The sequence below is a fragment of the Oncorhynchus tshawytscha genome, linkage group LG11, assembly GCF_018296145.1.
Source record: "Oncorhynchus tshawytscha isolate Ot180627B linkage group LG11, Otsh_v2.0, whole genome shotgun sequence".
In the NCBI taxonomy this organism is placed as follows: domain Eukaryota; kingdom Metazoa; phylum Chordata; class Actinopteri; order Salmoniformes; family Salmonidae; genus Oncorhynchus; species Oncorhynchus tshawytscha.
Genome location: NC_056439.1, coordinates 1,920,396 through 1,936,590, shown reverse-complemented (window position 1 = coordinate 1,936,590; position 16,195 = coordinate 1,920,396). Strand labels below are relative to the sequence as shown.

The 16,195-nt window shown below is 40.3% G+C and overlaps 2 protein-coding genes across 5 annotated transcripts in view; one reads left to right on the top strand and one right to left on the bottom strand.

Annotated features, from left to right (window-relative positions):
* Window positions 1–16,195, top strand: part of LOC112237328 (lipopolysaccharide-responsive and beige-like anchor protein) — a 338,807-nt gene that overhangs the window by 192,074 nt on the left and 130,538 nt on the right. For all 4 annotated transcript variants that reach the window (XM_042329672.1, XM_042329673.1, XM_042329670.1 and 1 more), the window contains 2 exons: window positions 4,356–4,499; window positions 6,945–7,081. In XM_042329672.1, the coding sequence (XP_042185606.1) occupies window positions 4,356–4,499; window positions 6,945–7,081 (281 nt within the window). The remainder of the gene's footprint in view (window positions 1–4,355; window positions 4,500–6,944; window positions 7,082–16,195) is intronic.
* Window positions 8,926–10,596, bottom strand: LOC112237326 (protein mab-21-like 2). Its single transcript, XM_024405915.2, has one exon. The coding sequence runs from the start codon at window positions 10,173–10,175 to the stop codon at window positions 9,096–9,098; it is 1,080 nt and encodes a 359-aa protein (XP_024261683.1). The 5' UTR covers window positions 10,176–10,596; the 3' UTR covers window positions 8,926–9,095.

Sequence of the window (16,195 nt, the reverse complement as noted above, 5' to 3'; positions counted from 1 at the left end):
TTCCAATCCCATGAAACAGGGAAAATAGAGAGAAAACCCTCTTTCCCCAATCAAAACATTTAGTGCATGATCACGTCTGCATTTAACATTTATTTCCAGCTACAAGAGTGATGGCAACACTTTTCAAGTCATGAAAACACGCTCAAGAATAGAAATTAGACATAGTTAACCGGTAAGAGAATTTAAAAAACAAAAACATTTGGGGATTTTTAAGAAGTATTGTATTCCTGTCAACTTATTTAGCAAAAAAAGTGCATTGTTTGTTACCATTACCTTACTCATCACAACTTCTGCATTTTACTAAGTATAAGTAAACACTTTCCTAAAAGGCATCTTTTTTATGTAAGATATGTAGGAGGAAAACATTCCTGTATTTAGGCCATGGATAATCCTTAGATTCTATACAACTGTGATCATTCATAACCAGCCAAGAACCTTGAGGACCATTTCCACTCTGAGAGCCCCAGTTGGCCTGCAGACGCGTGGCGGTCAGGCTGGCTGGGTCGGTGAGGGGGCTAGTTATGTATTTATGGCTGGAAAGAGACATCCTTTCTGGGGATTGATTTTGGTCCTGCCCTGGGTGAAGGGAGGTCTGTGGAGGGAGGCTGGAGGAGAGGTGGCTGGCAGAGTAAATACTTGAAGACTAATGTCTCTGTTCAGCAGATCAATACACGCCTCATGACTCCAGCTCCTGGCCATGGTCTCGTTAAAAACACATTTGTTAATTCTGACAATTTAATTGCTCTTGACCAAGCATGCCTTGAGCTTTAGTAATGTAAGCATATGAATTAGCATTTTGAACCTCTGGCAATAGGGAAATGACCTGGGCCTCAACGTAGCATGTCTTTAGTATAGCGTGAATGTAGCATTTTAATGTTGAACCTCTGGCAATAGGGAAATGACCTGGGCCTCAACGTAGCATGTCTTTAGTATAGCGTGAATGTAGCATTTTAATTTTGAACCTCTGGCAATAGGGAAATGACCTGGGCCTCAACGTAGCATGTCTTTAGTGTAGCGTGAATGTAGCATTTTAATTTTGAACCTCTGGCTAGAGAAACAATCGGGCCTGAATGTGTAATGGAGACAGGTTTTATTCACGTTTGTGTCCCCTGTTCCATCTCAATGAATGGTTTGGGTGACATGACCTGATGGGTATTTTGTTTGTGTCATTCTGGCTTATTTCAGAAACATTTGTGTGGTCGCTTGTTATATGTTATAAAATGTGTATGTTTTATTCAGAATTGTCAAGGATTTATAATGCATCCACAAAACGCCAGACATTCACACTCACTAAGACTTCATATTTAAGCATTTAGGCCTTAGGGGGTGTGGTATATGGCCAATATACCACGGCTAACAGCTGTTCTTAAGCACAACGCAACGCCTGGACACAGCCCTTAGCCGTGGTATATTGGCCATATATCACAAACCCCTGAGGTGCCTTATTGCTATTATAAACTGGTTACCAACGTAATTAGAACAGTTCAAATAAATGTTTTGTCATACCCGTGGTATACGTTCTGTTATACCACAGCTTTCAGCCCATTAGCATCCAGGGCTCGAACCACCCAGTTTATAATTCTAAGTAACATAGTCAACAGTTGAGAGAGACATTGCTTCAGCTGAAGGACATGTTAAATGTGTTAGCCTGTGAATATTTAGACAAAGCCTAATATCCATTGCATTTTTTTTAAATTAAATGTTTAGACTTTTCACTGCCGTTTTAGTTTTTACTGTGCTTTGGTTGTTTCACTTTTAAGTTGAAATGGTGTTAAATGGATTTGAATTGTTTGATACACACTCCCACATTTGATCATAAACACACACATGCATTCAGAACACTTCTCTGTACATATGTCATATATCAAAAATATACATATCAATTATGTTTTCAAGAATACTATATTTTATTTTATGTCATTATGTAATTTTGGGATACATGTATCAGAAGTATAATCTAATAATTGAGTTTTTATTTTCTTAACTTGTCCTGGCTGTTTATTTTTATTTACCAAGTAGTTTTGAAAAGCAGCACCATGATTGTAGAATTGTATTTGCACACAACAGACAATCTAACATGACCAATTCTGATAATACTATTCACGACTAACAAGTAAATCATTCACAGCCTATTAGTAACATTTATTGGCAGACTAGTAAGCTGATATAGTAGCAGTAGTTGTCACGGTAGTGTTTTCTTCTTCGTTGTAAACACAACCCAAGACCCTTCCACATCCATATGCTAGTGTGTTGAGTATTGTGGTCTTTCCAGGGTGAGACTTAGTGAGCATGTTTATGACAGAATGTACAGAAGTTCAAATGCACATGTCTGCCTTTTTCATCTCACTGCTGTCAGTGAGAGAAAGTCGTCCGGGCCCATCGGTCTGTCCAGTCAGTTCACTTGGACGGTGTGAATATACTATACTATTGTAGCATGTGGTATATATTAGAGATCTGGTAGTCATTTCAGTGCCGCTAACTAAAGAATCCTCCGGGGAGACTTAATTACAGGAAGACCAGTCTAAATATCATTGAGCTGCATATTTTCCATGACATGAGATCTCTCAGCTCTCTTAGACTCGCTCTCTCTCCCAGCTCCCTGTCTCTCACTCTGCTCTCTCTCTCTCAGCTCCCTGTCTCTCACTCTGCTCTCTCTCTCTCAGCTCCCTGTCTCTCACTCTGCTCTCTTTCTCTCAGCTCTCTCTCTCGCTTTCTCTCAGCTCTCTTTCTCTCTCAGCTCTCTCTTTCTCAGCTCTCTTTCTCTCTCTGCTCTCTCCCTCTTTCTCTCTCTGCTCTTTCTCTCTGCTCTCTTCTCTCTCTCGGCTCTCTCTCGGCTCTCTCTCTCTATCTGCTCTCTCTCAGCAGTTTTGGAGTCCATATATTATAGTTTGTGATGTTGAGAAAATGCTAATTATCTTAGGGTCTAACCCCGTCAGATGATGCTGCTCAGAGAGATTGGAGGGGCCACTGGATCACTGTCCAGTGGTTTTGGAGTGGAGTGCAAAGAAACCATGTTGAGTGTAACACACACACACACACACACACACACTCTCTCTCTTTTCTGTCTTTCACACACACTCTTTCTCTCTCTCACACACACACACACACACACCAAGGGCCTGCATGATGAGGGTTCTGTAAATGTTTGCAGATTACTGTTTCTCTTAAATCCTTTTGGACCTCAAGTCATGTTAAGTATAAAGCATGTTTAAAGTCCGTAAGCTTTGGAGGCTCTTTTGCTTTGTTGTAATATCTTTGGCTCGTGTTTCTGGATATTGGATTTGACCAGAATTATTTTTAGTTTTGATCACTTGTAAGGGCACAGCACAGGCAAATTGGGGTTTTAACAATGCATTTTATATTTTCTTATCAGTACATTTTATACTTTACATACAATGTTGTATATCTGCATTAGAAATACACTGAAATACACGTTATTGCCTGGGTATCAATTAAATTACACAGTTGGATTTGGACTATTAGATTAGTGCCATTCAGGTAATACAATAAAGACAAGTCGATACAATGTCGCGCTTTGACATTGTAACCTCATTCCGGCTGCCATGTGGGTATTGCTAGCCTGTGTTGGCACAGCGCCATTGGAAAATAGCTTTAAAAGATGAGAGTCCGATTTGTTAACGTAACCTTTCATGTTCACAATAACCCCGAAGGCTCCCAAGAGTCATTGCTAGTGTTCCAGCTGGGTTTATGGCTCTATGATAACTTGACAAATTTTACAATAATATATGAAAATTGCATGAAGTTCTACTTAAAATTGTTGCCAGTTTTCTATCATGGAAACATCAGAACTAGTTTATAAAACCATCAGCTTGAGCATCTTTATGTTGTTATTTTTCGCATGGAGTTTTCATTGTACTAAGAGCATTACATCCATGTTGCATTTGAATGTGCACTTGAGTTATACACTATTGCTTTATATCATAATTTTTATCAGACTTATTCATGCTATTTTGTCAAATCTTAAAATACTTTTGACCAATTTAATGCAAAACGTCAAGACATTTATGGCAAAATAGACAACTCAACTCAATAAATATTTATATTGACATTTGAATATTCACTTTACTTTCATAGTACGAATTATTGATCATTTAAATATGCTACAATATGAATAGATTATATAGCCTTGCATTTTCAGTAATCTTTTTAATATAACATCTGTCATACCTGTGATATAGTAAACTATCATTAAACATAGCCCAGAATAGCAGCGTATTTGTTGTCTATATATTTCAAACGTTTATTTTTAGGATACTAACCTCTGTACAGAAAAGTCACTTGGTAAAAACACAATTACGTTTGGATGGCGGTTTAAAATGCTTTTCTTCTTTCAGCTCCGGAGGAAGATATCCTCAAAGGCAAACAGTCCATCAGAAGTCACGCGATGGGAAATCAGAACTCTGAGAGTGAGATATTGTTGGATGGCGACGATGACACTCTATCATCCTTGGAGGAGAAGGAATTGGAGAACCTAACAGGTAACGCATGCAGCTCCATCCGTTTTCATGTCCCAGCGCGCATCATCTAGAGGGGGCTGGGTACGCGCGTTAGTTGAATTCTCCCCCTCCCGCCTTTAAAGCGTCTCCATTGCTAACGCGTGCGGTTGCTGCTACCGGTACTTTGAGGCGCGCATGCAGGATAACGGGGCTCCCGAACGGTTAAGAAGGGGTGATAACCTCCCCAGCACCTCCCATTACCCCTGGAGTCGCATGATGTTTTGTGATGCTCTGGCTTTGGGGGAGGAGAGGATAATTACACACACAAACATGTCCTATTGGCGCTTGTTTGTTTACAAGTTCACATATCTCAAAGCAAAGCGCATTTTTGTTTGTATGAAATTATAGTACAAAAGTACCAACACGCTTGTGTAGTATAATTCATAGTTAGCTTTTGACACAGTAATTTTTTTTTTTATCGTTAGACTATAATTGAAGAAGTGAACTGTGCATTTTGTCTAAATGTTTTGGCCTCGAGGTTCATTTATATTTTGGGGCCTACCTTTGACTTCCTTTATGTTAAATGAAAACCGCAAATTGGTACTCATGACAAGTGCGATATTTTGACACATACATCCCATGTGTGCCTATTTTATGATTGGGCATGGCATATAGGTGCACCGCGCACGGTTTTTAGCTAAACGGTATTATTTTCACATTTTAGAATAGCACTATGGATGGACCTTAAACATTTTCTGTGTGTTTAGTTGTTTATGATTGCTCTAAATGTGCAGTTTTCCTATATGAATCCATGTCGAATAAATAGTATAGGCTGAGATCAAAACGACTGTAGGCCTTGCCGTTAACAAGACTCAAACACATAAAATTACGTTGCTGTCCAATTTCTTATCCACTTTAAATCCATTATCTCACACTCATATTGATGTAAATGTGGCTCCCTATACATGGAACTCCTATGGGCATATTAGTTATGTTACTAATTGGATTGCATCCTATATAATCCTCAATTTCCCCACATCATGGCTTTCCACTATAACTTGTTCACCCACTGTAGACTAATACGCTCAGAGCGCAATTATATGAAAACACAACGCCCACGATGACAATGGGGTTAAGGGGAGATTCCATGCATAATAAAGTGACAGGGATTCTGAAATGAAGTGGAAATTGTCATGTGGGTCTCCTACTCCTCTGACTAGACAGACAGACAGGACGCAGCGTCCCAGTACAGGCAGCTGTCTGTCGGAACAACACCAGGTGTAATTGAATGTCTCCATGGCAGTGATTGAAAAATGTTATTTCACGCCCGGATTACATGCTAATGCTCACAATGCTCGGAGGGCTAAGGGGGGGAGATGGCAACAAATGAACATATCTGTTTATTTCATAGCCATCCGTTTCGGAAAGACGTGGGTGCTTGGGGAAATCAATGCGGGCTCTGAAGCCCCTTTCTGCCGCGCGGCACATCTGCAAATACAATGCTTCTGCACACGTGGAGCGCGGGGCAGGAGCGGCAAGAGCTTACACATTGCTCCCTCGAGCGGCCTTCTCATTGTCATACTGGCATAAATTAAGATTGATGAGAGATTAAACAGACGTAGCACCAGCCCGCAATCAATGGGGCCTGATTGACAGCTGATTCTATTTTTTGACAAAGCTGGTCTGTCTTGGGTTACGCAGATGCTGATATTTTATTTTACCCAGCGGCTCAAACCACTTCTCCCTCCCTGTAGTCTAAAGAGGAACTGTTCAGATCATGGTGATTCTGGTTTCAGTGCTTATCAACACGCAATATTAGATCTAACTCGATCTAGCAAGGAAATGAGGTCTAATAATAATCTAATAATAATGCTAATAATAATTGTGAAATGTAAAATTGCATTCTTAATTTAAATTGCAGTTACACAAATCATTTGCATGCAGTTTTAAGCTAGAAATTATACAATTGAGAATTATATTTATTTTTCTTCTTGACCTTGCATCTGATAGATAGGCGGATACAAACGACCAATCGCCTTGAGCAGGAATGCCCAACACTCTTCCTGGAGATCTACTGTCCTGTAGGTTCAGTCCAATCCTAATGTATCATATCTGATTCAGCTAGTTAAGGTCTTGTTGAGCAGCTAATTTGTAGAATCAGGTGTGTTAAATTAGGGTTGAACTGAAAACCCACAGGACGGTAGATCTCCAGGAAGAGGGTTGGCAGCCCTGGCCTAGAGCAAATGTTTTCCCTCATTAAAAATGCATATGTGGCCTTCTCTATATTGTTATGGTATTTTCACGGAGACAAAAAGAGCCATCAAAGTCAGTGCGTGCCCTTGTTGAGTTTATATGTTTACTTTAACACGCTGTTGCCCTTTGAAAAAACACTCGTTTTCTCGAGGAGGGGCAGGGGGTGATTTTTGTAAAGCGGGCTAATGTTTGCTTTCTGGCCCGTGCCGTTGTTGGGCCCTGTCTGTCTCCTAGGCCCTGTAAACATGAGCACTAGCGCTCAGCTGGTCGCCCCGGCGGTGGTGGTGAAAGGAACGCTGTCCATCACTGCGTCTGAACTCTACTTCGAGGTGGATGAAGATGAGGCCAGCTTTAAGACGATCGATCCAAAGGTAAGAGAAGGTCTTTAACTTCCATTGATCCAAAGCAGGCCCTCCCGTCATTCTGTAAAACCAGCTTTCAAAATGGCTCAGGGCTTTCTCCCAGTCCTTCCCTGACCCCAGCACCTCCAAATCATGCTTTTCTGCAGCCTAATTGCTTTGTAAAGCCTTTATAAGAATTTAGTAAATAACTCCAACCACGAACATGCGTAGACTAAAAGCCTTTAGGCTATTGCATGACGACTGTAAGCAGCCTCGAGTTCTGCGATCATCATCAGGTCAAATAATTATTGAATAATCTAAATGTAGATCGAGACTCAATCTCTATAATTGAGATTATAACAACCGTATAGGCTAAAATGCTGTTATGTGGTGTGTGTATTTGCGTAGTGAAAGTGAACATTAAGCTATAGCTTCACTCGTGCTTGAATTGCATTGGTTTGGGTGGGCTACGTCATTGACAACATCACGTCTCTCTGAAAACGGGTGTTTGCGCTGCAGATTCGATACACAAAGGCCTCAGATCCTGCAGAAGCATCACAAGCAAACGATTGAAAAATAAGTTAGTCTATCGCACATCATAATACAATGTGCCTGATACTGAGAGAAGACTAGGCTTGCTGTTCTTCCTTCGGGTCTTTCAGTTGTTCTTGAAATACAGCCCAGGAATCGGGAATAGTGTGTTGGCCAATGACTTATGTTGTGGTAGGTTTTGTTGAGAGCAAAAACCATGAAATGACTTGAATTTATTATTCGACACCTTTGAAACGTAGCCTATATGACTCATTTGAATATCCTAAATAACAGGCTATAGTGATGAATATTCATTTCAAAACATCCTCTTTCTATTTGTATTCAACAGTTCATTGATAAACCAAATAGGCTGCTGCTAATGGGTAGCCTACTGTACCAATATTCCCGCGTGGTGTTTAGTCGCTCCTGGCTAGTCATTGAGTGACAGTTGTGTATCTTTTTTTTTCCCAGCAGTCTGCGCCCAGGGTTATTGGCAATAACAATAATAACAGTTATAATCATAATCTAGTTATAATAACAGATACATTCATTAATCAACTTTTGAGGTTTTGATTTTCGTGCGTTAACATTTTCCTATTGAAAGGGCAAATGAATGAACCTGAATTTAGCAATGGTCTATTCTGGTGAATGGGCCTACTACAAGTGGTTGTTGTGTTTCTCTTTATCCTCGTGCAATTTCCCCAATAGTTAATACACAGTAATAACAGACATGCATACCGGTGTTTAAATAGGCTATATGGCTGCAAAAATCCTATCGACATCAAACTGTCGACTAAATAGACGTTATTTTTTTTGTTAAAACAATTTGCATCAAATTGAACTAAATTATAGTGTGCTATATTAATTATTCCAAGACGAAAATGAATGTATGTTCTCTGATATGCATAATCACGCAGAACTCGTATTGTGTATCAAATGAATCGAGGCCCAAGATTTACCGAATGTAAATTAACAATCCTTTTTTACGCACATGAATTCTGTTTTTCACGCAGGAATTGATTTCACTTTATCTAGTAAATATACATTTGTATTACTCTTATTAAACAATGCCAGTTCTCAAAACATGTATACAAACACAAGGCCAAGTTGTAATGTCATTTCTTAGTTTTATTAACATTTCAGTTTAAGGTCACGTAATGAAAAATTGGAACTTGGCACGCTACATTTTTATTCTTTCACTTAAAGATTTTGTGCATATAATTTTAAATAAACATTTATTCACTTTGTGAAAACATTTTAAAACAAAACAACAACAAAAAGTATTACATTTAGCTTAATGTACCTTCACGTTCTCCCCCTCTGAACGGCAATGTCCCATTACACTCCGTTGTAAAAGTTTTTTTTTTTTTTGTTTGCTTGTTTTTCATTTCTCAATTGTTTCACATTGCTCGGAGAAACCAAGATCATGACGTTTTCCTCCACTCTGAAGTGATCTTAAAACGTCACCTCGGCCCTAAATAGCAATAGTATCACAATCAGACAATTCGACAGTTTATAATTTGTCCAAACTTTTTGCATTAGTGAGGATTTCCCTCGCCAGTCTCCACGTCTGCTTTGCGGCAGCTTCCAGGGCTGAGTGGGGCTTCCCCTGAAACAGGTCCAAATTTGGTAAGAAATAATGGGGGCATCTGCGGCACTGCAAACACGAGATGAGCTGCAGCAGAATTCCGTTGATTCGATCTCCGAGGCAGGACTCGTCCCAGTCGGTCTCTCTCGGGTGTTTCTCGCACTCATACAACAGCAGGGTCTTCATGTGGTAGCTCTGGAGTGGCTGACCGGGTAGCTCGAGATGACGGTCGCGGAGAGTCTTCAGGACCGAGAGGCATCTTTTCCTGCATCCCGCCATCAGGAGCCTATTCTCGGCCTCGCTGAACTGCAAGACCCAGGCGTCACTCTCAGCCGAGCTCTGTTTCCCGGTCAACGAGTAGCACTCTTTGGAGAGCAGGTTAAAGCCCTCGGCCTTGACCTCGGCCACCCGGTTCGGACCAGGCCAGGGGATATGGGGCATGGGCCACTGGGCAGCGCTCCTAGGCCAGATCCCTGTGCACTTGAACGCAGGGGTGATCTGAACCACGTATCTCTCCCGGATCCTTAGTCTTACCTCACTTGTATCTGCTACCATTTTAACCACGTCACGGTAGCTACACTTATCCACCGCTTGCGCTACCAGAGTCTGAAACCTTGAGCGGATCTTCCGGGCGGAAAGGTAGCCCGAGGCCGTTATGAACTCGACCCAGAGAGACATACTTCTTTTGCGGCCGTCGCTCAGCTTCAGTACAGCGCAGCCGGGCAGAGAACCGTCGTCAACAAAGTTGAACACTCCCATCTGGTTGAGGTAGAGGACCACCTCGAACTCGTTGGGGGCTATGACCTCCATCCCCTCGAAGCGCGCCTCTATCTCGCTGAGAGAGGAGATGAACCGGGGTTCCTGCACCTCGACCTCCTTCAGGACGTCCGACACTACCTTACACACCTCCCGGATAGTCTTTGCAATGGCCGCTTTTCGAGTTTGGCATCTCTCGCTGTAGTATTTGTTGAGCTGGTATACCAGCTTTGCCTGCGTCGCGATCATGTTTGGGCAGAGGTCCGGGCTGTACACCGGAGAGTCGCAGTACGTTGACGGATCCAATGCTTACCGGTAAAGCCAGAGGCGAAACGCTCTTCCCCAAGCAATGGAAAAATGATATAATTCAACTTTTTTTGCGTACACAGCGGATGGACGTCAGACAATGTCGGAAGGAAACCGATAGGGTTGCAACGTAATAGGCTACTAAATATCAGTCCAAGTCATATGCAGTAGGCAGCCCCAGAATGGGGTGGGCTTAGTGTACAGTATAATACCGTCCGTGTCCTCGCGCTTGCAGACCCTAAAGGATAAAGCTCTGGTCGTGACCACTCATCTCTCCTCGTCCGTTCGGTTGAACGTGAAAACTACGCGTTATTCTCCTACCTTGTCCCACTGTTGTCCACACTCAGCTGTGCGAGCTGGACTTGTGTAGTTTATGAATGGTCCCCTAGAAGAGTGAAAGGGGTCGGGCTTCTCCTCCTGCAATCAACGGCGGAGCTGTCAGTGCAACCAGCCAATCAGAGGCCTCTCCGACAAGCACTCTTTCACGAGAGGCACACTTTCGCTCTCCAACATCCTGCGCGCGGAGCCCCTGCTCCCAGGTCGAGATATAGGAAGATAAACGGTTCCTTTTCGTATACACACTTTGTGCTCTTTTCTACGAAGTATATTTAATACGTTTTAAAGACAGCTGTGTCTCTTTTGCCTTGACCTAGTCTTTTTTTCCCCCCAGGTGTGCACGTGCTCAATATAAAACGGAAATATTTAAAGGAGAATAGGTAGCGCATTGAGTGATGCTGGATACCTAGCAAGGGAAGTGTTTATTTACTGGCTCGCTTCATGTCTGAATGGCATCAATTTGGAACCCTTTTGTTTTTCTATGGCAGTTAATGAGGCTTGATACTACTTTATAAACATTAGCACTAAGGTTTTAATCGCTTTTGACAAAGTAACCAATACGTTTTTTAAATGCTGTACAGTTATTGTATGCATGCATTATTTGACTATTCGTGCATTTGCATATTTCTAGTGAGTTGCTAATTTATGTATATCAAGCTATTTTTGACTGATGTTTTATGACATTTATGCGTCAAGAAACAAGAAAGCCTAATTTTATTAGAAAGCGCGTCTCCAGGCTGCGGGTTCAACACGATGTGTGATAATCAGGTTAACGAGATAAATCGAATGTTAAGTGAGTGTACAATATTTCTAATATATATTTTTTTTTTCATAAAATAGCATATCATTGTTTTCCTGATTTTGAGTATTTTTTTATCTTATAATAGGCTAAAAGTTGTTCACATTTCAAACCTCTAACATATTCACTTGTCTTAAAGGAAATGCTTTTTGTTTGTCATTTTGTGCCTAGTGGTTTCATCTTGGTGTATCGTGACAGTAGATTATAGGCCTGAATAGTTAAAATTATACCCAGTAATTTCCCTCGGATATCGGATTAAGAGCAACAACCTTCCCCTCACAGAAATGCGGTTTATTGTTTTACCATACAAATTTGGCCTACTAATTTCCCTAATATTCTATCGGCCAAATTAACATCATATTACTTCCATATTTGACCCATTCCATGCCATTGCACAATTTAAGAACGGAGAACAATTCTTCCTAGAATGGATGCGCACTACACGCACCTGCAGAGCAAGTTTTAGCACGCGTGTCATTATAAAATGTGATGAACGATAATAAGACTATAGGCCTATTATTTTAATTGATATCGTAAGACCCTTTGAGATGTTAAAAACGTGGTATTCCATAGTTCTTCAATACTATGTTTGGGGCCTGTTTTATTGCAGCCTATTTGCCCTTGTCGTTTTATAAAGCGCATGTTACTTTAATAATGCCTAATTCAGAAAAAAAACTAAAGGTCTGATGTTTCTCTTTTCACATTCTTATTACAACAATTTAAATATGTAATTGATTTCCAAGAAGCTCAATTATATTTTTAAATCACTCTAAAGACATAAACAACCGGCTTTTTCTTTCTCATTGTGCGCTGTGCGTGGTTTTCTAAAAATGCACGTACTTTTAATCTGGTCATCGCTTTATCGGCGCGTGAACCTTGTCGGTGATGAATAATAAACGGACAGGGGTTCTTCGCGCGGGCCCGGGATTGTAATTGAAGTCCTCTTATCACCCCAGATGTCATGTTAGATGACTTAAGAACCAATCACCGTCTCCTTGCGGGCACAGCACCGAGACGCGCGGGGAGAAGGCAGGGTGTGAGACTGCTCCTCAGACAGTGATGCTGCATAAGAATGGCCCAAAAAATAACGCATCAGTTAAATGAAAGCTACATAAGTTAAAGTCCTGTTTGCAAAACTATTGATCTATCTGCAGCTCTGAAGCTTCTTTGCCCGTCCTCCGGTTGTAGACTACTCAAGTTAATGAGGCGCAGGTTGTTAGGAGCTTTGGCATTAAATTCATTAGGGAGTCAATTGGACATTTTCTGTCCAGTGGACATCGTTTTTATGTCGGGATCCCTCGAGGCTTTTGGCCTAATTAGACATAAGTGTTTTAATTGCAACGACTTTTGGCTATTTGGAGCTGGAAATATCTCCAGGTCCTTGTTGTGGTGTTAAGCAAAGCACCCAACGACGCAATGACGCGGAGTTAACATGGTTTATCAAAAATCTATATTGATGATATGAAAACCTTCTTTCGCGTTCTTATGTACGTTATGAAGTTATTGCATAAATGTATATATCTTTTCTCTTTTCAAATATATTGTTATCATACAATAGTCAGCGAAGCTAGTTTAATATGCGTTTAGCCATATGGGGGAAAAACTGCTTTTGCAGATTGTTTGTACTTTAAACAGACTAACATTTTAAATGTAATTGATGGTAATATTAGTACATGACTGAAACACTATTGTCTCAATGTTATGCAGGCTTTATACAGCCAATGCCTTTTTTTTGTTGTAGTTTAGTATGACTAAAACACAACGATTATTTCCCATTTTGGAAAATATACATTATGTTTCCCACAGATTGGTCAGCATGACCACGACACAAAGGTTAATGGACTGAAACATTCCTGGAATACTCATGTACTCTATTTAGCTTTAGTTTCTCATTCTCACCACATTCATTGTAGCATCGGGTTTAGCTGAAGACTGGAAAATACAACCGCTGAAAATACAGTGTGGATACTGAAATAAGCCACAAAGTTGCCAGAAACCAAGTGATAAAGTGTCTTTCGGTTTTTTAAACAGTAAGATGGCAAATGCCTGTGGACTTGTCATTCTCATAGATTCCATTAGTGTTGATGAAGCTACTAACACTACAGAGAGTACAGATTACTGTAGTGTAGGAGATGAGGTTGGGTGATATTTGGGGAGACATCTTCTATGATATGCCACTCAAGATATTTGCAATATCTGATACAATTGTTTTGCGCAGTTAATGAGTAAATCATTCTAGCCTGTGCTGTTTTTGTGCTTATTTACGATAGTAACGTTGCATCATCTTTGTATTGTGAAACAATAAGGCTTAGTTAATTAATTCAGACTTAATTTTGAACATATTTAAACAGCCTAACTGATAAAACTGCACAGTTTTTGATTTGTTAAGTTCAAATCGAGTAGTCTTGCAAAACCCGATATATCGTTAATGTCAAATATCACGATATTCAATTTGATCATATATTGGCCCAACCCTAGTAGGAGACCTCGTGACAGATTCACAAAACTCACTGTCTTGATTAACTAACTATAAGCCTAGATGTTGAAAAACAGATATAACTGTAATTAAGGTGTGTGTCTGTTGAATATTTGAATTTAATTGAGGGATTTTTTTGATTGGCTATTTCCTGGTTCAAGTTAAGTAATGTAACCACAAGTCTATGTGATAATTTTCACTTATGATGAGTGTATTTGGTGTTTACACATATACAGTGCACAGTTACAGCCTTATTATTGATTACTTCGTTTTTTTTCCCCTCATCACACAATTCCCGATTATGACAAAGCAAAAATACGTTATTTTTTGTTGTTGTGCAAAATCTGAAATATCACATTTACATAAGTATTCAGACCCTTTACTCAGAACTTTGTTGAAGCACATTTTCCGGCGATTACAGCCTCGACTCTTCTTGGGTATGATGCTACAAGGTTGACACACCTGTATTTGGGGAGTTTCTCCCATTCTTCTCTGCAGATCCTCTCAAGCTCTGTCAGGTTGGACGGTGAAAGTTGCTGCACAGCTATTTTCAGAAAAAGGCAGATGATTTTCAGAAAAAGGCAGATGACAGCATGATGCTGCCACCACCACCATGCTTCACCATAGGGATGGTGCCATGTTTCCTCCAGATGTGAAGCTTGGCATTCAGGCCAAATAATTAAATCTTGTTTTCATCAGACCAGAGAGTCCCCCCCCCCTCCCTTTTGTACACTCACTGTTTGTTTGTTACCTATGCATAGTCACTTCAGCCCCCCCTACATGTACAGATTACCTCAACTAGCCTGTACCCCTGCAAACTGACTGGGTACTGGTGCCCCCTGTATGTAGCCTCGTTATTCTTATTGTTTTAGTCTACTTGGTAAATATTTTCTTCTTCTTGAACTGCACCGTTGGTTAAAGGCTTGTAGGTCAGCATTTCACGGTAAAGTCTACACACTGTGACAGATGAGCTCTGTCACATTGACCATTGGGTTCTTGGTCACCTCCCTGACCAAGGCCCTTCTCCCCTGATTGCTCAGTTTGGCCCGGCGGGGGCCTCTGTGTTCTCGGGGACTTTCAATGCTGAATACATGTTTTGGTGCCCTTCACCAGATCTGTTCTTCGACACAATCATGTCTCAGATCTCTACGGACAATTCCTTTAACCTCATAACTTGGTTTTTGCTCAGACATGTATTGTCAACTGTGGGACCTTATATAGACGTGTGTGCCTTTCCAAATCATGTCCAATCGATTGAATTTACCATAGGTGGACTCCAATATATATATATATATATATATATATATATATATATATATATATATATATATATATATATATATATATATATATATATATATACATATACATATACATATACATATATATATATATATATACATATACATATACATATACATATACACACACACACACACACACACACACACACACACACACACACACACACACACACCCTTCTCAAGAAAATGCAATCTGGAAATATTTGCATGATCCTGCATATTTGGTATTTTGCATTTAACCATCTCTGTTTTTTTTAAACCTGTTCCTATCTTCGGTTTACAGTTGGTGGAGTGGCATTCATGTCAGTGAGGTAGTCAACCTACAACATACACCTCCTATCTGTTGTTATTAGCAATGTTCTGGATCTGGACTAGAACCGTCGTAGAATTGACGCTGTCAAGAGACGAGATAAGCCACATAGACGCAAACGTTCATTTGGAAGTTTCTAGCAAAAATACTTGAACTCTAACCGAACAGGCAACGTTACATTAGGTACCGCGTGATGTATGGTTTACTTACAAACATGATTTATTGTGAAGATTAAAAAAAAAATGCAAAACTGTTGAGATTTGACATTCTTTTCCCCTGAATCATGCCCGGACTGGAGGAATATTCTAACTCCAAGACCCTTGGCGTGCAGCTTAAGAAAGAAAAAAAGAACGGTTAGGGGTTTTTATTTTAGACTGCAAGACTGTTTAATATCAAAAGCACAGTTCAGGCCCTGAGAGATGAATACACACCCCCAAGTGTGTGTCCCAAATGACACCCTATTCCCTACATAGTACACTACTTTTGACCAGAGCCCTATGGACCTTGGTCAAAAGTAGTGCACTATATAGGGAACAGGGTGCCATTTGGGATGGGACACACTCAAAGTCGTGAAAGTGTCCAAATGTAAAGTAACATGGTAACTGTAGCTTAATGAAATATATGGTGACAGTAAGTATGACTTATAAAGACAAATTGTAAATACACTTTGAATGTCAGACAGGGTCAATATACACATATCTGGAAATAAATTCTTGCCTTCATAAGCGACTGAAGCAA